The sequence below is a fragment of the Athalia rosae genome, chromosome 8, assembly GCF_917208135.1.
Source record: "Athalia rosae chromosome 8, iyAthRosa1.1, whole genome shotgun sequence".
Lineage (NCBI taxonomy): Eukaryota > Metazoa > Arthropoda > Insecta > Hymenoptera > Athaliidae > Athalia > Athalia rosae.
In genome coordinates, this window is record NC_064033.1 from 243057 (window position 1) to 264660 (window position 21604).

The window sequence follows — 21604 nt, forward strand, 5'->3', positions numbered from 1 at the left end:
GGTGCGTGATTATCGCGCGACCATCAACGTCTATATATACGCGTATCCATCCCGCAGGTCGTTACAGTTGAGAACCGAAAATTTTAACTCGTTAATCCTCTCCAATCTCGGTCTACCTTCGAAGGCAAAGATTTAATACGGACGTCGACGCTGAATCGAACGCGTTAGTATATTCGGAATAAGTTTTTACATAACAATATTAATTATCACTTGATAATTAGCATCATTTTTTTATTTTATATGGTATTTTATTTTTGTCTTTTGTATCGTGCTGATATATTGTTTCCATTCGAAAAAACACTAAAAAAATTGGTTTGAATGAACAAGTAGGTAATGAAAACAATTAATCCGGGAGAAAAGTATCTCCCATTACTATTGTCATATTGTCATCTTTGTCGATATTATGGTTTTTCTGTCAATTTTTTCATTTTCTCCTGCAGTTTCAAAACCCGACAAAGAAGACAAAGAAACAAATCGAATCACTACGCAGATTACAGGCTATCAATTATTCCCAATTAGATAGAAGTACAGATAAAATGAATCGCCTTGTTTATGCAATGAGATAACGACGTAATATATTATTGTAATACGGTCATAATTTTTATATCTCTTATTCTTACAGCTGAAGAAAAAAAATAGGAAAAGCAAAGATGAAACTCTTAGCGCTTACGGTTTTTCTCGTCCTCGCATCAGCGGCGCAGAGCGAATGGCCTGGAGGTGAGAACTAACAATAAGTGTATAAAAGATTTTAAAAAAAATGGACTCGAAAGTTTTGTAAAAACTTTGTTAGGTTTTTCATGGGTTTTCGGTATTTATTAAAACTGTTTTTCACTCTGCATTTTACAGAAAGATCGACCCGAGCATCGATAAATGATAAACTCGTTGCACTGGTGGAAAAATTAAGGGAGACTTTGAAAACAGGAGACGCGGAAAAAGGAATTCCCTGTTTGAATCCCCTTGTAGTCGATGGACTGCAGCTCTCGCTCGACAAAGATTTTGCATCGTGAGATTCTTTTTTCTCTTTCTTGCGCACTTTCTTCGAGGCGTTACTTTTAGGAGGAACCAAGAAATTTTTTACCGAAGGCCGTCATAAGGATTGAAAATTTTTGTTATCAGTTTCTATTTCTCGCGTAGTATACTTTGTGTACTTACGTTTATGTAAGAAAAGAACACAACCCTTCGAAACGATTCCGTAAATTGAACGAGCTAATTTTATTTGTTCCTCAGCTTGTAGCAATAACAATTTTGGTATATTTCGTAGATTCGACGTCAACGTAACGGACCTTGTCATCAATAGTCTTACCGATTTCGAAATAAACCAATTGACGTTCTCCATTATCGGCGTTAAATTCACATTCTCATTCGCATGGCCGGACCTCACCCTTGGCGGCCGCTACGCGGGAAATGGTCGGATCGCTAACTTTATACCGCTATACGGTGACGGAGATTTCTTGTAAGTTTCTTGCATAAATTAGGTGTTCATTCAATCATCGGTTAAACAATGACAGTAATTTCGATCAAGAAATTTCTTGCATTTTTTGTCGAAACAGCGCGGCGGTGAAAAATATCGCATTCTCAGGAACCGTCCGACTATCTTCCAAGAATCAATATCTTTACGTGAAGTCAGTTGACACCTCTGTCGCTGTGGGTGGCCTCAAGGTGGGTTGCACGAAAATTTTCATGTGGTGCCAATTATTTATTGATTTCTTGTTTATTAATTTATTTATTCTCGTTTTATTTAATTACCAGGTTGACGTCACCGGAATTTTGAATTCTGATGATGTTTCGTCACTGATTTCGGCAGTAATTAGCGACGCTATTCCCGATTTGATGGTCGATTATCAGAGCTTGATCACGGGTAAACTCAATGACCTGATCAAAACAACAGCTGACAAGTATTTGGGAACAATGACATTGGCTGAACTCCTCGCTATGCTAAACTGATTGACATCTGGAGGTATTAACATTTGAAAACAAACATGCATTTCGTTTCAACGCCAATTTAATCGAAGTTTAGCGAATTGTTATAACGATACTAATGAAAACAATAAAAAAAATTAGAGCATTTTTCACTCTATATTCGGTCTTTGAATTGTCATTCGAAGCATTTCAAAATTTCTGTCATTTGCTGAAATTTCCAACTCCCAGAGAAATGTCTCCACTGCGAGACTTTCATTCTTCTTCCTGATTGGGGCCTCTCCGTTTGTTTTTCAATTTTTCAATTTTCAATGAAATATAACAACAATAAAAATTATTGCTCGCCGAATCAAAAAGGCACCGTAACCTATGCTTGAATTTGGGAAACGTACAAAACATACCGAAAATAGAGTGTTTCAAAATATTGTCGTTTTTTATTTGCATTCAAAAAAAATCTCGTTTTTCCAACCCCTGCAGGTCCCGTCGTTTGATCTCAACCCCGTAAGATGACAGCAGCGTTCGGATCAGACTTGAACCGCGGTGCGTTGTAAAAAATCTTCCGCCCTTTGAAATTCTCCCCCAATATGGCGGTGTTTGTGAATACCAATTGATTGTGGTGGTTTTCACTTCTCCAAAATTAGCAGAGGAAAAGAAACGTATAAAGTTCATGCGTGAAAACCAACCAACTTATAAACTCGTTTTCTCATAACGTTTTCATCCTATAGCGCGATCTTTCACCGGTTCGAAGTTTCCCGCGGGACATAACAACTATGGCGTTCGGCGTCGTTGATTCGATGCGCGTTTCAACCACGAACCACGCCTTAAGTCGGTTCTTCGTCGGCTCCAGTGCGATTGCGTGGTAAGAAATTGAAATAATTTTACATTCCGTATTCGACAGCGCAGCATGACGCACTTCGGCCTCCAGTACGACACCGGCTTTCCAACCGTGAGGTAGCTCGAGGTGACGTGTCGCTCAAGTTATTTTCGTGTCAGAGCGACGTGAAAAAATACTTCCGAACATAAAAACACCCTCATGACGTCATCGATCCTTGATCGGTGTAAAAATAAATAAACGTAAATATCAGGCTGAAGTTTGGCAGAGGTAATGAATAGATAAAACGTGAAAAAGAATTAAAACCCGACCGAGGAAAATCGCTGAAAGCTGCTCACCCTGAGCATTAACGGAACTGTTTCTCATTTTAGCCCGAATTCAAGTTCTCTATGTATAAATATTGTGTATTTTCTTTTGGTGCGTGCGCTTGTGTGAAGCTAGATTTTTCTGCATCGACCTGTCTTACTTTATACGGTGCGAAAACTCCACTTTCCCCGAATATTTTACAGGGGAACAACTTTTTTTTACATCATACACGTTCGATACCTACAGATTGATTCCATTCGAGTCACCTTTGTTGGCCTTCGTCTGATCTTTTCGTAAAGAAAAAATTGAAACATCGTTTACGACGAACAAGGAAAAAGGAGAGACAGAAAAAAAATCTACCCTTTCTCCAGGAGTAGTGTTCCTGTCGAGTATTGTAATAAAACATAGTCGGGAGAAGAACAAACGTGAAGTGAGAAGTGACGTGAATACAACAAAGGAGGAAGAAGAAAAAAAAGGCGAGCTAAGCGAGAAAGCTAACCTACACACCACCGTTTTCCGTGGGAACCGTTGAGATTAAATCTCGCTGATTGTCTTACCAATTAGATACATGACGACAAGCCGGTCTTATTTTCTCAATTTTTCTCGGTAAAAACCAGGGTTGGAATTTTCCAGAAGGAGGAAGTAAATGGAGAATACAGGGAGTAAAGAAACTCTATAAAATAACTCGTCGAATTCAAAAGTCAATCGGAAGAAGTGTCCAAAACGATTCAACGCGTGACCAAAGATGTAAACTTCCGAGCGTTCAAAAGTCAAGGGAGAACAAGAATTTTTTACCAAAACTATTGATACCGAATATACAACAATTAACATCCCCAATCGATTGACTTGAACAATGGAAAATAAGTCGTTTCTTATCTGTTTGCTCGCTGTATCGCAATTATCTTTGGGTGTTATCTCGACATCTCCGTCAACGAATACACCCTCAGATCCGGTTTCATCTTCATCATTTCAACAGCGGCCGAGTCCCGGTGCCGACGATTTGAAGGATTATTGTTCCCTTAATAAATTCGATGAGCTTCCCGAAGGATTAGGATTTACCAAGGAAAACGTTCTAACCGAATACGCAAGTGTTGGTGCTTTCAAGGCCATTCATTGTTGCTTCAGGGGTTACAGGAGCATAGAATGGTGAGCGATTACATCGATTGTTGTTATTATTGCTATTATTATTCTACTATATTTTTCATCAATTAATCTCTTTCGCCCTCCATAGTCTTTATCAATTTTATTCGATTGTCCGTTCATTCGCGAATATCGACATTATTGGCAACATGATTCCGTAACGTTGTTTCCCAGGTATCGGTTGATTTAAATCCTCGGGACCTTCCAGTTTTCAGACTTCATTCACCTCTCTTCCATTATTTCCATTTTGTTTTTTTTTTTCCAAATTCTTTTCCCACCGTTTACGGATCATGAGTCATTCTCCGTTTCATCGCCGGCATCTTGTTATTGTTATTATTAATCTTGCTACCATCATTGTTATTGTTATTGTTATCACGTTTCTGCGCAACTGGTAGGTAGGAAAACCCAGGCAAACAGGTATACGTGGACATAGTATGTGTTACATTGCGTGTGCAATGTACCTACGTCATCGACAAGGAATTACGGGGACGAACCGTGATGACGCAAGGTAATTCAAGAAAGAAACATTGCGAGTCCGGTGAAATGTCAAATTCAATGAAATGATGATAGTAAGAAGGGACAGAAGGATCTTGATGGTACAGGAATTTCTGAGTTCAGGAGCAAGGACCTTCCTATTTTGTTTTTCCTTTTGATCAATCGGACCAAAAAGAAATGTCAAAGTACACCAACGTCTGTCAAAAACGTAGAGTGGAAAATTAAATTTCACCTTTTCGACCTTCACGCGGCGAACGCCACCCGGTAACCTCTCTTGTTACATTTCACGAATTTTATGACACCGTTATTGGACATTTATACATACAATATAACACTCGCACACGTGCTCCTTTTATAAAATAATATTTTTTCGACGCAAAGATGACGCTTTCGTTTGCGTTTCGAAATGGGTTGATTTTTGATTTTTTCGGTCCACCTTGTATTATATGTATTTCGAAGTTTCCTTCTCTTTTCACTTATTGTTTTCTTATTTTTTCAACGGTCTAAAAATCGAGGCATCGAGAGTATCGCTGAGACGGTTTTGTTCGTTCGAAGATCAGTTTCGGGGGAGAAAATTTGGGGCTTCGTTCTCCTCCACCTAGTACTTATTAACCTCCACCTTCTTTTCTTCTTTCTCCTTTTTCTCTGCCGTATCGCGATCATTTCATCGTGCATTAGCCCTTCTCTCTTCCGAAAGATTCTATTTGGTTTTCTTTCTTTAGCCACCTTTCTCTAGGTATTTCGTTTTATATGTATAAAATACACAATGTTATCGTATGCTTGTTTTTCGCCTTCGGCCACCCTTTTATTGTCTGACAAAATGCATCGGCGAACGGATACGGGGAGAATGTGGGTAATGCCGACGTTGCTCCGAAGCTCGGAGACTAGAGAGAAGAAAGAAGAAAAGGCGGACGAGAAACCTATACTTTTCAAGATATGCAGGCTATGGAGAACCAAACTGAACCGTACCTTTTTTCGTCGAAATGTTCGGCACACATCCATACCTCAAGGAATGAAAAGCAAAAACATATATTATAAGAAGTAGAAAGGATGAAGGAAAAGGGAAAGAATAAAGTCATCATATTACATCGTACGGAAATTCGAGAGGCGTCGCGTCGTTATGCAGACTGCACTCGTCAATGACAATATTATTTCAAAACGAACTCAAAACTATCGTCTGTACTTACGCACATGTTCGGTATTCCTCCGTGTACGTAACGGTCTTTTTTTTCTCTTCACTTTTTCACGACAATTTTCTTATCGTATTTTTTTATTTGTACGCCATCGCGACCTCCCATTGCAAGGAGGAGAAAGCAAAAGAGGGATCATGCGAGGCGAAAGAAAGGAAACAGAGACAGAGCAAACGACGCGTCGACCGGTCTGATCCGTTCACCACGTCGTCCCCTCGGATCTCAGAGACAGGCATAAGGTGAGTTTTTGCGAAGCAGTTTCCTGCTCTCTGCTCTGTTGACCGATCCGCTGATTCAACCGTACCTGCCGTTGTACAAGAATTTCACATTTGTTGAAAATTGTTTGTACGTACGATAGTTGGGAATAACGAATACGATTTCCGTAGTTTATTCACAAGCTGGACAATTATGACCCTCGTATTAAAACGAATCGATCGGTTGAATTTGTGCAAAAATAATCGTAATATCTGCATTATTTGGATAGATATTAGAGCAGTAGCAGTGGCGGTAATAATATTGACAACGACAAGACTTAAAATGGATAGAGCATTTTCTAATTGAAATTTAACGATCGTGCAGAAGCTATGAGGCGTCTTTCTTTGTGCGATGGAAAGAGACGATGCAACGGCTGCAAATACAAGACAGGTGGTCGTCGAGCAGTCGGTCGAACGAAAAAACGGATTTAGAAATAACGCCCGACAATGAGTGGGTTTTGATGCATTTAGTTGATAGATACTACGTTGGCTCCGCAGAATCGTTTTACCGGATGTAAGAGCCGCACGCCGTTTCCTGTAAGTACAGACGGAGTGGAAAAAAGCAAAGAAAAGGACAGAGAAACGGATCAGTGAGAGTGCGTTGTATCGTCATACCTGTATTATAACACATAGGCATGCCTGTAGATCCCGACACCCACCTTTACTTCTCTCTTTGTCTTTTTATTCTCTTCAGTTCCCTCTTTCTCTCTCTATTCTCTTTTGTACCTGCCCGGTGCAGCCTGCAGTCTGCTGTCCAGAACTCTTTGGATATAATGGAATTGTAAAATACCGGGTTGGGTCGATTTTGTCCATACCGAAAACTACGTCATCATCTTTCGGTGGTCTCATATCGCCATTCTTTCGCATCGTTGGAATTGGCAAATTTGATAACGGAAAATGGTAAAATTGAGCTTCTACGCTGATACGATACGTTCATCTCATTTCCCTACGTCGGTCTCGTCATCCCTGATGCACGGAAAAACTTGATCTCCGCACACCGATATTCAATTTGTATAACTAGGCATAGACGTTGCGTTGTACCGTGCATCCTGGCAGCTGGAAGAGGACAAAAATATAATTACAGATACTGAGAAAGAAAAAGAGTAAAGAAGACCGAAAAGGGAATTTTGTCCTTATCGATGTGTAACATACTACTTCACTATCTCGTATGAACGTAAGAAGAGTTGAGAGAGCGAGTAGGGAGCGAAAATTTCAAGGTTCGGTTCTGTCCCTCCAAATTGGTTCCCGCGCCACCGTATATGTATATACCTGTACTTTGGAGTTGGATCGTGAACTTATACCTGAATTCTTATACCTGTAACGAGCTGCAACAACAGCAGGAGCGACAGCAACGACCAGGTGGGTCTCGACACCTCGTTATTGCTGTTCTTCTTTATCGCTTCTAACGAATCTATTTTTTTCTATACCGATTCCCTGCAGGATATACGATATATTTGTACAATCTTTTTTCACTTTCTTATTGCACAGACACGGTTGTTGAATATAAAACATATTTCATCGTTGAAGGTAAACTCAATTCCTTCGTTTATCCATCTACACTTCTTTCTTGTCGTTCCAATTCCGAAAGAATCTCCGTTACGGATGCTATTGAATGACTTGTGACTTTTTATCGTTAGAGCTGATAGGGGGAAGAATTGTCTTAATGAATAATAGAATTTAGAAAGAAAAAAAGGACGTGTTTCTGGAATCTTTTAACCGTACAGGAGTATGTGGTTCTCATTCTTCTTTCTTCTTTTATCCTTATTTACAGAACTCATTGTCGGCTAGAGGTATTCTATTCACACGATATAAAAGGCATGTCGAGAGTTGAAAATTGTGGTGCAAAGGAAACGTAGGAGGGGAGTAGTATATTTATCGTGGTGTAGGTGAATAAAGGATGGAAGAAAAGTCAGGCAGAAAATAAACGGCTTTGTGGCTTGTGTATAAAACGTATACTCTATCAAGGTATAATAATATACAACTTTACTGGGCTATGCATTTAGTTACGGCAGGTATAGGGAGATCATCCCATCGCCAACTTTACCGCACCGCCGAATTTCCAATAATAAGAAATGTGTATGTCACCTTTTATGTGCTGAATTACGTTCGAACCGTGGAGATGATCGTTGCGGTAAAGGCGAAAACAAAACTAGTAAAAAATTCACGAAATTGGAAGAACAATTCGTACGACTCTCAACTTGTGCCGCATGCTTACTCTTCTCATTTTCTATTACGTTTTAGGTTCTCCGTTCGTCGTTGAAAATAAAATCCAGAAGCCCAGAATAATACATGAAAATTTTTAATTATTATGACGTATAATGGTTTCCAACGATTCGTTCCTAAAAAAAAAAAAAAAAACCAAACGTCAGACATCGTGTATAGTGATCTGGATAAAGCTAATCGATCCACTTGTTATCAGAAAATCGGTTCAAAGTGCTCAATTAGTTATAAAGTAATTAACGTTCGGTAATAGACTGTAAAATGCACATCTTCTTAACGATTCCCTCTAATTTCTCAAAATGTTATCGTGCCTTCCTATAACTTCGGGCCAAGCTCAGAATTATTTATTTTGTTGCACCTTTCACGACAGAACGAAAAGGAGTAGGGAGAACGAAGGAAAAAAGGTGTACGAAGAAAAATTAGTCACTTTTTTCTGCATCGTCAGCAGAGTAGATCGCAGAATTTGAATTGTCAGATCGATGTGGTGGCTTTTGCTTTTTCGTGTTGCTTATTTTTTGTCGTTTGATGTCGATATGTATACTCCACACGCCACGGTCCGCGCACGGTGCAAAGGCGCGAAGCGAGTCCCCCCGGGACCCGGGAAAAAGTTTTGATTCGCTTCCATGAATCAATTTCACGATCATTATCTAATCTTTTGTGACATGAATTCTCGGTATTATGGGTATATCTATACAGCTATAGCTCCAGTCCATTATACTCTGTATAATTATTGAAGAAACATGAAGTAAAACGAATTGAAAAAGGGTTAACAGTGCGGATCAAATCGAAAGCAGCGTCCTCGTCGTGGCATGGAGTGTAAATGTGTACAATTTGAATTTATCGTATTTAAATTTATTATATCATAATGGAAACCATGGGAGAATGCGGGAATCGAGAATCTGTAAATCTCACTATACTTGCACGAGAGAATTTGAAAATTGATCACGGGATCCTGCAATGCTGAACAATCGCTGCGACTGTCGAACCGATGAAACTTGGTCTTCTATTCTGGCATTTGTTACTTGATCGTCTATATTTTGTTCAAATATTTTCTTTTGCTTTGTTGAAGGTACAAAGACAACAAGGCATATCCCTGGCCGGGTAGTGCAAGCCATTTTATTCTTTACCCGGAAAGTGCGAATCAGACAATTTACACCCAGGTAGCGAGAGCCTCCGATGCTGGTCGATATTCATGTCGAGCACGTAATGACACCGACACGCTCACAGGGCACATCACACTCAACGTCATCGGTGAATCTTTAAAATTCTATTATTCATTTCGAAATATCTAAACGGATATCTTATTGCCTGGCAAATATTGTAGAAATAATCACTCTGTTGTTCTTTGTTGCATTATTCTTTGAAACTAATGTAACGTGATTAGGTGTGTCGGATATTGTAATACAAAGAATTGAACCGCACTAAGAAATTGGAGAAGCTTTCTTATCTCTTACCAAGAAGAAATGCTGATGTAGAGTCGTTCGTTATGTACAAGCTAGGTGCAGTTGGATATTGATGAAGTCCGTTGGAATAATGACTGAATTATTGCAAATATTTAGATACATCATTTCGCCTATGGCGAGCTTTGTAAAAAATAGAGACGGTCAAACGATATATCGAAATAAAGATGTGCCGAGAGATGGGTTCTTGAATAGTCAACAGGGCGGGGTATTCCTCATTAGGTATCATCCTTTTGCTTATACCATCTGTGGCGTCACATCCTTCTCAGACATCGAATATCAGTTGTTAACACTTTTTCAGTCGTTCCTAATGCCAAAACAATTTTATTTATAAGCAAATCGTACCTAAATACTTTTCTTTGATAATATTGCGGTATTTCACATGTTTTAGAAAAAGTTTCGGTGTATACCGGAAAACCTTTGCCGACATATACACCCGAGGATCAAGATGTTCCTCTAGGAGTTTCGGTCCGATTATTCTGCGAAGCTTACGTCGGACATGTCAATCTTCCCGATGCTCAAAACTTTGCGGTGTGGTCAAAAATTGGAAGCAATGATTCCGTACCCCCTAAAGGCAGGGTTTCTCAAAACAAAGTCTCCAGGTTAGTCGAAATAGAGGGACCAAATTTCAATTAATTAACTATGTATCGGTGAAGTCATTGACTCTATTTTTTACGTTGCTCTGTTTCCATTTCAAAATTCTTCAAGGGAGGATGATCAAATCGTTGGCGCTTATCTTGAGGTCAAAGATGTGAGAGTCGAGGATTACGGAGAATACAGGTGTGAAGTCAGTAATAGTTTCAATCAACTCGTACCAATGACAGTCCACATATCGAAACAAGGTGAAAAAATACAAGTTGTCCGTTAAATAAAAGTTTCATTATCCTAGGATTTGTTCTGCTTACAACCGATACCTTGTCATCTTCATTTCGCAGATCCTCAAGTTAGGAAAAGACTGCAAGACGGATCTTGGGAAAAGGTTCTTTTATTATCAGCTCTTGTGATTGTGATTACCCTGTCGATAGTAGGGTTCTATTTGCGCTGTTCATTACCTTTTGCCGTATTTCTAAGAGACAGATTTGCGAGTACAGAAGACAATGGTGAGTTATTGTGGCTCTTATTATTTATTCATTTTAATTGTATTTCATTCACGCAAGTAAAACACGTGAGCAAAATACGCAGACAGGCAATAAAGCTTCATATCTCGGAAAAATACACGTCGGAGAATTTCATTTGAAATGAAGAAAGAGTTACTGTAGACGTAGTTCATTGTTCGCCAAAGACAATTCAACGAGATCGGAATTTCGTATGTTGAAAGACAGACGATCGTCGTCAACTTATTGTTGGTCAGGTGGCTATATTATATCCCTTCTTCTTGTTATTAATCTTTTTAATTCAATTTTAATTCTTGACAGACGGCAAGGAATGTGACGCATTGGTTTGTTACCATGAGAAAGATTCGAGCCTCGCACTTGGAGTGATAATTCCAACATTGGAATCTAGACATTGCTACAAATGCGGATCGCTTGAACTATCGCAGCTTAGCAACAATTGTATGTATTAATCTTGCAATAATCAATGAAAAATCTTACAGAATAACTTGTCAGAGTAGAAAAAAATTTCTCAAAACTACTTTCAGGGTCTTTGGAGATCGGTCCTCGCAGCAAAACAGCTCGTCGAGTTATAGTTTTATTAAGTCAATCCTCAATGCGAGGTGGTTCGTGGAGTGAAGGCGTTCTGAAATCAGCGTTAAATCAGTTGGCCTTGTTAGATCTTCCGAGCAATCGTGTAATTGCAGTACCTTTGATAGAGCTACCATTCAGTGCTTCGCTTCCAAAACCAGTTCGATACGGCGAAGAAGAAATTAACATCGACCGATTGAAAATTCTAAGGTGGTATGGGAGCAAAGATAATTCAAATTCGACGATCGGTATCACCAAAGTGAAAGGTAACAATCATAATAATATTAATAATAATAACAACGAGGCGCACAAATTTTGGTACAAGCTTCGTTTGGCTCTACCACCTGTCAGGCCAGGTAGCAGAAGGGCGCAACAATCTTTGGCGATGATTGTTCAGCCAAAAAATGGAAATGAACCGAAAGCTCGATTGAGAGAAAGCCTCGAAGTTCTTGTTTGATATGAAATGAGGTAACGGTAACAAGGATATGAGCAGAATTTCGGAGTAAACTACATATTTTATAACGGGCGGTAAATAGTTAGCAGCGCCTTAAATAGTTGATAAAACAAAAGGAAAGTGCATAAAGTAATTATTAGTGTTGGGAGAATCGCAATAAACTTCACTTTTTATCAAAAAGCAAAAGTTTAACGCATTCGATGCTCTTTGGTTTTTCGCGAGCTTCTTTTGATTTTTTCTCCCTACATCTGTAAATATATCACTACTTCCCCATGATATCATAAATGACGTATTGGGCAAAAAAGAATCGCAAAAAAAAAGTAAATTGAAGACTCGAAGAGGCTTCCGAGACTATTAAATTTGTTAAAGTATCTCAAATTTTTTTCACCTCTTTTTCGTTTTGCTCGCGGACGAAAGAAACTCATTGTCAGTTTATTTTCCTAATTTATACCATACGTAAGCATTAGATGCCCTACTCAGTCTTTCACTGCACTTAAAAAAAAAAAAATGCAGATCCAATTTTGACTTAACAACGGAGGAACAGTTTTGGTTTGTTCTTTCTTTAGTTCATTCATCTGTATATACCGATTATTTGACAAAAACAGAAACTGAATTCGAAATTTAGAGCCGAAATGATATGATTTCTCTATTTATTAAAAACTCTAGTATTATTTATATAAAATTGAAGAACAAAAAAAATTAATACTAAACTAACTATAAACAAACGAAAACATCTCGAATTAATCACTAGTGTTTCGTGATATTCAGTATTCTTCAGTCTAAAAAGGAGGGGAAAAAAAAAAAAAAAACTGGCAAATCTTACAATGTGCTGTCTAAAGGTAGCTAGGAGGCCCCTATGCTCTTAGAAAACGAGAAAAACGAAATTTAACATATACATAAAAACAGATTCATACTCGATGAAGTTTTCAGATTGTAAAAGTCATTTTTATTTTAAAAGCTACTAGCCATTGTTATTCACTTGATTTTTTTTTAACTTATTATTCTTACACGCAGCGACGCTAATTTTCAAAGCCTAATTCATCCGACCCCGGACGCTTGAAATCCACGTCGGGCATCCATGGAACGTTAATGTTTGTTCACTGAATCTATTAATTTAATTTTAAATCTAATTATGGCTACGTCAGGATAGATTAATTTTGTTATTGTGGTTTTCCAAATTGAAGAGTCCCCCCGTGCTCAAAAATATTTTCCATCCATTTAAACTCATAATATATATATCTGGATAGAATAGAAAATTGCGTATTTTTCGTTTTTCTTTATTTTAATAGACTTAATGTTTCTCACTTTTTTTTTATACATATGATATCATGTAAACGATGAATAATATTTAAGTGTATGGTAGTCTCTTTACTATCAGTATTATAAAAATCGAAATATGGCAAGAAAAAAATATCAACAATATCAATAACGAGGATAATAATAGTAAGAATAGGTAGGGTGGTGCTGTTGTTGCTTTACCGATGACTTTGCTTCGATTTCGATTGAGTTTTTTCTCCACTCAACTTGATCGTTGTATTTTGAGTAACCGAGCTCATTTTCCTGCGAGACAATTTCATTTTTTTACTTTCTTCTCGTTAGAAATGAACGATCATAAAGAATCGAAGAAAAGTGTCAAGAATTTACCAGAAAAAAGAATCATTAAACAGTTATGATCAGTGCGTCCCATTGGATAGAAGAAAATGAGCTAACTGTTGAACAAAGATCTGAATACAGTAGTTTTACTGTCGAATTTTATACAGAATAACTATACCAAACTATTCAAGAATCTCTCTTTATGAGCTTCCCTTCGTCTCTAGGAAAAAAAAGAAACAAAGATCATGAGAAATGTGGTGCTTGAATTTCTACCTTTTTCTTCATTTATCTTCATAACCACAAAAAATGGACAAATTACGAATGGTCCGATAGCTTATAGTTATGTGAATAAAGAACAAAAATATGACATGGAACAGAAAGGTAAATGATGAATAAGTAAGAAATGAGTTGGTTATCTTCATTATATGAATATTAATTATTTTCTATTTTTGTACCTAAACACAACTTATTACAATAATTAACGATCGATAATGTTTACAATAATCATAACGATAGTAGTATAAATTATTTCGAGCATTTTTTTTTCTCATCCTGTCTATAATACACAGATATGTATATCATATACCTAACATTGTGCATGCAATAAATTAATCATTATACCGGTATTTTTTTCACTCCGGGGGAATAAAATTGAAATAAAATTACCAAGTCATAAAAATAATGAACACGTCGTTTCATAGGTAGTTGTGAAAGAAGCAATACTGTTACATAGTGGTAGTTTTTTTACGTACAAAATAATTTTTGTTTTCTTTTTCACTTATGCGCAAATATTCAGCACCATATATTACTACTATCCTTATTTAGCTGGTCATATTTTCATAAAAAAAAAAATAAGGTACCGCATAGTTTCTGATTATTATTATTATTTTGTTTTTCCTTTTCAATACAGCGAAACGTTAAGTTTTCAAGAGACGAGGTTTATAAATTCTCGATTTGACCGATAATATCGGTTAATATATTTAATCTTTACTTGGCATATTGAGCAAACGAGCTGAAAGCCCCAACTATATACTGAAAAATGTAACTTACATCTAAAATTAATAATCATTCAAAAATATGAATGAATTAGACAGAGAAAAATATAACATTTGACTCACCGGTATTCCATAAAATCAATGGGGGAAATCTTACAAGTGCATTGCATTTACGTAAACACGTTGGAATCAGCCAGTTGACTCATTCATTTTGATTTTATAATGATTTTTAGCCACAACAGCCAAAGTCGCAGCCATGGATTTACCCGTGTTATCGACCATGCTACGCAAATATCCGTTATCCTTTTGCAGCAGGATATGAGGGTGGTCAAATTCCTGATAAACGAAGCGAGAATGCAAGAGTTATCCGGCGTTATATCTAATTTAGTTGTTACTTATAAAGAGAATGAAATACTTACCACTACAGTGCCAGCGTCCATTACAAGAACTTTATCGCTATCCATGACTGTGTTTAGTCGATGGGCGACCGTTAATACTGTGCAGTTAACAAATTTAACACGAATTGTTTTTTGTATGAGCTCATCGGTATAAGGATCGACGTTGGCTGTAGCCTCGTCAAGAATGAGAATTTTATTCTTTCTCACAATTGCTCTGGCGAGACAAACGAGCTGTCGCTGACCAACGCTGAGGTTGGATCCACCTTCCGCTACGTTCGACTCGAGTCCGATGTCTTTCAGTTCAACTTCTTCCAGAGCCTGCCACAAAGCGCTGTCCGGATACTCGTCGAATGGATCTAGATTCCGGCGTAGGGTTCCAGAGAACAAAAATGGCTCTTGAGGAATTATACTTATTTTAGAACGGAGGTCATGAAGACCCAAACGACCACTTGGCACATCATCGATTATTATGTCGCCTTTCGAATATGCAAGACGGAACAACGCAGACACTAAAGATGATTTTCCAGCACCCGTTCTACCCACTATTCCAATTTTTTCACACGATTCAACTACAAAATTCAGATTACGGAGAACTAGTGGTTCCAACGGACCGTACTGCATAGAGAGGTCCTTGAATTCCAGTTTACCAGATGATGGCCAATCTTTTGGTGGTAAATTCTCCACGGTGGTTTTTAACGGAGGTTCTTGGTCCACAACACTGTAATCAGCGAGTAAATTTGAATTTTGTTGCGACAATTGACACTTGCTGTCTAAAAAAAAACATAATAATTTATTTTTACCTGTACTGACAGACTCGTTCCACGGATGTCATTTGATTTTCTAATTCAGCACTCTGCCTCATACCCCATTGAAACATGCCTGTGAGGCCGATACTTTGCGTTATAGCGAGTCCAACGTTGCCTCCCATCGAATCCGACTGATTGGGAATAACTAAAAAACTGTAAGTCACAAGAGCTATCCAAACGACGCAAATGAAGTCCAGCCATAAGGCAAAAGCGCGAGAAGAACCGATGAACATGAACCAGGCAGACGAGTGTAAATCCTGGCGGTGGTCGAATTCGGTTGTTAAAATAGTCCCAGCTTCAAAAGCCCTAATCGTAGTCAGCCCCTGTAGCGTGGCGTTGAGATGAGTGAACACGGGAGATCGGGCTGAGTGGAGAAAAATGTTAATTCCGCTATTTACCGATTAGTTTTGACGATTAATTTTCAGAGCAAGAAACTTACTGACTCCTTCCAATCTCTTGACACTACGACTCGTTGATAGATAAACGATACGAAGCCAGTAAAAAATAGCGGCCATAATAACGGTGATTATCATTAGCCAGGGATTTGAGATTCCAACAACAATGATTACTCCGATGAGTCCAAGACCAATTTGTATGCAGTCGATCAGAGCACTGGGAAGAAGCTCGTCGATCGCTCCCATGTCTTTTGAGAATCTGTTTAAAATCCTACCGGATGAATTTGTGTTGAAAAATCTCATCGTTGCATGACTTATCCCTCTGAACATAGCGTTGTGCAGACGTTTTGACGCTTTCATGCTGACATGGAAAAATGCAAAAGAGCGTATCAACGTCACAACAATTGTCAGTATCGTCAAGGTCGAAAATATATAGATACAATTATCCCGGGTCAACCAAGTACTCTGCCAATTTAAAACGGGTGCACCGTCTACCGTTGTAAGCTGCGGAAGAAATATCGAGTGACGATGTAAAACGTTGGTTCAACGATTATTGAGTTGTCGTTGTCGACGTGAAACAAAAATATCGAATATTCTTACACTACGCTGCTCCAAGTTGACCCAAATCACTACGAAGTAATCGCCTGCGCTGGCAAAGAATTGTGTCAGCACACAAAGCGCGAGAATCACTGATATTATGCACCAGCTCCCACCAGCACGGAAGTAATCTGCATATACCGAACCCGCTACGCTACCAACGCTTCTGATTTCCGCCTCCCCCTCCAGATGGAAAGTAATAAGAGTTAAAAAATTGATGTATTCGTAGAATTGTCGAAAAACAATTCAACCCAGAAATTGAAATTTATTACCTGGTCAGGCACATCGTCCTGTGCCAAACCTTCCGAACCCTTGGATGAGTCGACAGAGGTGACGCTAGAATGCCTGGACATGGATCTGCTTGGGGCTTGAGAGCTGGTTCTGCTTTCGTCTTGGGATTCTAAAAGTCTTCCAAGATCAATTCCGGAACTCTGAAGCTCCGAATAGTTTCTGAAATTATCAAATTCTGGGGTTACTCTCAGTTTGATCCGTGTGTTGCAAATTAACATTCTCAATTCACCCCTGAGCCTCGACAGCACCATCTTTCAGCACGATTATTCGATCAACGTTTCTCAGATACTGCAACTGATGGGTTACGAGAATTCGAGTTTTCCCGTTCAAGAATCCAGCAATACATTCGTCGAACATGTGTTTACCCACGTGCGTATCCACAGCGCTCAGCGGGTCGTCCATAAGATAAATATCAGAATTTGCGTATACAGCTCTTGCTAAATTAATTCTGAAAGATGAAATACCGATTTTGAAACATTTGATTTTGTTTTTCAAATCGAGTTCTTACCTTGCTCGTTGGCCTCCCGATAAACTGACACCACGTTCTCCAACAACAGTTTTATCCCCGTAGGGGAATAGCGTGAAATCTGTCTGGAGCTGACAGACTTTGACGACGTGATCGTATCTACGAGTGTCCATTTTTCTGCCAAAAAGTATATTTTGCCGAACCGATCCCGCAAAGAGCCAAGGTTCCTGACTGGCATACGTCAAAGATCCTTGAGCCTGGGGGAGGAAAAAATAGATAAGACGAGTAAGGGGCTAGCCTATCCATCCCAATCTGTCGTTTGACCCAAAGAGACGTTCGGTTCGACCTTTGCTCTGCGATCGAAACTGCGAAGAAGAAATATTTGAAATCTCGTTTACCTTGATTGTACCAGAAGTTAGAGGCATTTCCTGTAGAATCGTGTGGAGGAGGCTTGATTTTCCAGAGCCGACTTGCCCGACGATTGCAACTAGCTGACCAGGATTTATCTTAAAATTTATACCTCGCAGCGTGTCTTCCTCGGAAGATTCGATCCACTTGGCAAAACCGTTTTCCATGTGCACGGAACCATTGGCAAGATCACACGATTTATCGACACCACCTGCTTGCGATTTGGTGATCGACACTTCCTCGTACAGCATAAAATTCTGGAGCCTTTTGATGGACACAAGAGCCTCGGCAACCTGTGTAACACCTGCGATAGAATTGTTGTGAGAAACTTTGGTATTAGATTTAAAGTTCAAACAAGACTACCGTTATTACCTTGTGGAAAAAAAACCGTCATCGCCTGTCGGAGTATATTGTAGTAGGCGGTAAGCATGAAAACCTTTTCGGCATTTATATTTTCGCCAAGTAAAACGTAGGCGATGATTGTTATGCAAAGTGAAAACCTCGTGGTGAACATAACGAAGGACATTATGACACCCCGGATGTAGGATGTTGCTGTGATCACCTGGATCTCCCGACTGTAAAGTATTAGAATCGCGAATAATGGATAGAAGAAAAAAGCAGATAATCGGTCATTTGGTCTTGTCAAAACAGCGTGATTTCAAAGGAATGGTGATTATCCCGTGATTGCCATGGTTTTCAAATGCCAAGATATCGGAACCTACTTTCTTGCGTTTTCGACGAGGTCACCAAACGGCTGTTCCCATGTGTACATTTTTATCGCCTGAATTCCTGTTATTATCTCGTTTGTTAACCGTACTCTTTCATCCGTTCTTATCGCGGTGCGTAGCCGCAGAGTTGATGAACGCTTTCCAAGAGAACCTTAAAAAAAAGTTGCACCGCTGTTATTACATCTCGATTATTATACATGCATAATTATCATGATAATCGTTATTCGGAAAGTCGAACCTTGCATAGGTATAAACATGAGAAGTGCGGAGACCCCGATGATTGCTGATATTCCAACTTCGGTGTACATAAAGTATGTAATGATTATCGTTTCCAGGGGCCCGATCCACAGGTAATGAAAAAAAATTACAGCTACGTCGAACCTGTTTACGTCATTTGAAAGAAGATTCACTGCCTGGCCAATAGTCGTTCTGCCCAGGGCAGTTTTTGAAAGTTTTAACGCCTTCCGGTATATTAATGTGCAACAAGCGATCCTCATTTTCATACCCATGTGCATAATTGCCATCATGTAAGGGTGTAAAACTAAGATATTTATTGCAGAGCACAAAACGACTCCTGTAGCAAGAAGGAATGCATCTGTTCTAGATATTTCCGTTTGCGTGCTGCTGCTGAAGTAACGAAGAAGTCGAGCCAAAAAAATTGGTTGGCTGACCCTAAACAAGAAAATGAATGCAAATGGTATAACGAATTGGAAATTTTAGTATGAAGAAAAATTAACAGGGTATCTCAGATGCAAACTTAAATCTACTGAAAAAACGTTCGGTTTGAATTGTAAATTTTGTAAATTTCTTTCAGGAGGGGGCAAACTAAAAGGTAAAATCAGATGAAAAAGGAACGGCTGAAAGGGACTTAACAATCTGTAGTCGTAATCTTTGATGTGCGGATCGGAAATATTGCCAGATACAACTATGGCAGGGGACTGAAAGCGATCATCTTGACCATGGTGATTTACTTCTTCGATATCTTTGAAGTACCTTAGCAGGAGTGCAAGAAATCGAGGTTGCAGCAACCTAAGGTTCACGTAGGTTATTCTTTGATTCTGTTTCTTTGATGAAGATGACGATAAAAGATGAGAAAAATAACGTGACACTTTTTCAAAACCTACTTGAGTGAGATCTCCATTACAGCGAGAATGATACCATATAGTACAAGTTTGCCTCCGAAGCACCTCAACAAGACTTTTAGGAGGCTGGGTAAAACAGGTTTGCTCTCATTATCCTCAATCTGCTTATCATTTCCTTTTTTTGAAGATTTAAAATCAGCTACACGTTTTAACTCTTTTTCCCACTGAGATGATATCTGTTTGCCAAGAATCGAGCTTGTGTGCTCATCCAATGGACTGTAGAGATCCGAAACTTCAAGGTCGCGCTGATAGCCAATCCAAAAAGTCCGCAGTATCCAACTAAGCATAAGATTTGGAAAAAAAAAAAAAAAAATTAAGAGAGAGTTCAACAGAAGCATATAAAATTCAACAGTTTGCAGATTTTGAGTCATGGTTTTTTTTATACTCACGCAAATGTTAGTACGCTGAAAATATTTGCCGACTCCCTGGGATTCTTTACTTTTCCTCGTTGCTTCTCTCCATCCATTATGACATTAGGGCTTCACAAAAGAACACTCTGTGAAATAATTAACGAGAATGAGGACTTCATCATCCATACATTTCTCACATCAAAAACAAAAAAAGACAAAGTAAATAAAAAAACGTGAATAATTTTTGTATAATAGGCAACTCTCTACAAAGTTCTTCGGAATGAACTAACGGTAATTAGGAATAGTCTTTACTGAATTTTAGATGCTTGTGAAAATTATCTTTGATAACACATCGATCATCAAAATTGTACATATCATTTTGCACGTAAAAGATAAGATTAAATATTCGCAGCTTAGAATTGAGTTCGAGACAACCCTCAAGGCATTTGTTACTGCTTTACTTGAATTGAGATTTCAAAAACCTGATATGCACAGCAGTCAATCATTACCTAGCAGAAAGATAAGTACAATCGACAATCGGTATCTCTGACGCATTTGATGCGGTCACTTTATATAAGTCTGCCATAATTAGTCATCGCAGAATCTCAGTAGCACAGACTACTATCTCAGACAAACTTGCATACCTTGAATTTCATAGCAATTACTACAACAAGTTTTAACATGTTCCTGTAACACATGATGCAAATTTGTCTAATCTTATATATTTATTACAATAAAATTGGTCTTGAAGCTTTCGGTGACAGAAGGAAGCGAGACCTTTTCATTCACATAAAATATTATTCTCTAGAATGAGAAAAAGTTCATTTCGATTTAATCATATCGTTTTCTCGTTTTTACTTTCTTTACATAAACAATTCAAGTCTCATACAAAGTCTTTTGAGTGATTGAGTCTCACACATATGTATAATACTCACTTGAAAGATCGAAGAAAAAGAACGTGGAAGAACGCCTATTCTGATGAAGATGAGTATAAAAAAAACACAAAATAAATTAAGAAATTCCTCGAGCAGAAATTCTTTTAAAAAACTGGCCGGTTAATTGTCCCGACGAAGAATAAAGGGTTAACTTTTTCAAGAATAAATCATAATTCCTTTGAATCAAAACACAGCACGATACATTTGAACCGCACTGCGTAACGGACGCTAAGGAACTAATCCAAGGCGGTCAAATGTTGAATAATTCGTGACGGCGGCCAACAAACCGATACGGTGTCACGTAATAATTAACGTAGGAGATTAAAGTAGGCATGTATTTACCGGGTATTTCACTGGGTATTTACTTTATGTTGTCATACGTCAAAACCAAAGCGTCCGTATCTAATCTCAACGATCTCATGCTTGCTGTCGGCTGCTACGCGTCGTCTGGTCGTGGCTCTGCTCTTTATTTGATTAAAAATTTAAATCATTAAAATAAGTACCTAACTTCCTGTTCCTCCATGTGATTGCATTACGCAGTTTTTTCATC

At 38.5% G+C, this 21604-nt stretch overlaps 3 protein-coding genes across 6 annotated transcripts; 2 read left to right on the forward strand and 1 right to left on the reverse strand.

Annotated features, from left to right (window-relative positions):
• The first annotated feature begins 51 nt into the window (after nucleotides 1-51).
• Nucleotides 52-2077, forward strand: LOC105683856. Its single transcript, XM_012396792.3, has 6 exons — nucleotides 52-163; nucleotides 623-717; nucleotides 847-1003; nucleotides 1262-1453; nucleotides 1551-1659; nucleotides 1750-2077. Exons 2-6 carry the CDS (start codon nucleotides 651-653, stop codon nucleotides 1942-1944), a joined length of 720 nt encoding a protein of 239 aa, XP_012252215.2. The 5' UTR covers nucleotides 52-163; nucleotides 623-650; the 3' UTR covers nucleotides 1945-2077.
• LOC105683855 lies at nucleotides 1879-14169 on the forward strand. Of its 4 annotated transcripts, XM_048659489.1 has the most exons (9): nucleotides 1879-1957; nucleotides 2395-2457; nucleotides 2643-2776; nucleotides 9424-9605; nucleotides 10206-10416; nucleotides 10523-10656; nucleotides 10750-10914; nucleotides 11230-11367; nucleotides 11454-14169. In XM_048659489.1, the coding sequence occupies exons 3-9, from the start codon at nucleotides 2688-2690 to the stop codon at nucleotides 11951-11953; spliced, it is 1419 nt and encodes a 472-aa protein (XP_048515446.1). In that variant the 5' UTR covers nucleotides 1879-1957; nucleotides 2395-2457; nucleotides 2643-2687; the 3' UTR covers nucleotides 11954-14169. The 4 variants fall into 4 exon arrangements, with proteins under 4 accessions (XP_048515446.1, XP_012252212.2, XP_025602100.2 ...); XM_025746315.2 differs by lacking the exons at nucleotides 1879-1957; nucleotides 2395-2457; nucleotides 2643-2776 and adding exons at nucleotides 4074-4201; nucleotides 5995-6119; XM_048659488.1 differs by lacking the exons at nucleotides 1879-1957; nucleotides 2395-2457; nucleotides 2643-2776 and adding exons at nucleotides 4213-5900; nucleotides 5995-6119.
• On the reverse strand, nucleotides 13956-21376 carry LOC105683849 (probable multidrug resistance-associated protein lethal(2)03659). The gene is made up of 15 exons (XM_020851109.2): nucleotides 21055-21376; nucleotides 20159-20265; nucleotides 19752-20048; nucleotides 18866-19299; nucleotides 18622-18778; nucleotides 18272-18474; nucleotides 17890-18203; nucleotides 17534-17748; nucleotides 17255-17473; nucleotides 17007-17184; nucleotides 16738-16920; nucleotides 16182-16641; nucleotides 15737-16106; nucleotides 14958-15654; nucleotides 13956-14874 (listed from the first exon to the last, which is right to left on the reverse strand). Exons 2-15 carry the CDS (start codon nucleotides 20233-20235, stop codon nucleotides 14728-14730), a joined length of 3951 nt encoding a protein of 1316 aa, XP_020706768.2. The 5' UTR covers nucleotides 20236-20265; nucleotides 21055-21376; the 3' UTR covers nucleotides 13956-14727.
• Nucleotides 21377-21604: the final 228 nt, after the last annotated feature.

What these genes read in the sequence shown, in the direction of transcription:
- LOC105683856 (XM_012396792.3), top strand. Translation starts at nt 651, where the DNA reads ATGAAACTCTTAGCGCTTACGGTTTTTCTCGTCCTCGCATCAGCGGCG. An exon ending in GCAGAGCGAATGGCCTGGAG is followed by an intron (nt 718 to 846) that starts GTGAGAACTAAC and finishes TGCATTTTACAG; the next exon opens with AAAGATCGACCCGAGCATCG. An exon ending in TACGGTGACGGAGATTTCTT is followed by an intron (nt 1,454 to 1,550) that starts GTAAGTTTCTTG and finishes TTGTCGAAACAG; the next exon opens with CGCGGCGGTGAAAAATATCG.
- LOC105683855 (XM_012396789.3), top strand. Translation starts at nt 3,909, where the DNA reads ATGGAAAATAAGTCGTTTCTTATCTGTTTGCTCGCTGTATCGCAATTA. An exon ending in GGTTACAGGAGCATAGAATG is followed by an intron (nt 4,202 to 9,423) that starts GTGAGCGATTAC and finishes GCTTTGTTGAAG; the next exon opens with GTACAAAGACAACAAGGCAT. An exon ending in AGTCCACATATCGAAACAAG is followed by an intron (nt 10,657 to 10,749) that starts GTGAAAAAATAC and finishes TTCATTTCGCAG; the next exon opens with ATCCTCAAGTTAGGAAAAGA.
- LOC105683849 (XM_020851109.2), bottom strand. Translation starts at nt 20,235, where the DNA reads ATGGATGGAGAGAAGCAACGAGGAAAAGTAAAGAATCCCAGGGAGTCG. An exon ending in GACGGTTTTTTTTCCACAAG is followed by an intron (nt 18,204 to 18,271) that starts GTAATAACGGTA and finishes ATTCTATCGCAG; the next exon opens with GTGTTACACAGGTTGCCGAG. An exon ending in TGGACGCTGGCACTGTAGTG is followed by an intron (nt 14,875 to 14,957) that starts GTAAGTATTTCA and finishes TTCGTTTATCAG; the next exon opens with GAATTTGACCACCCTCATAT.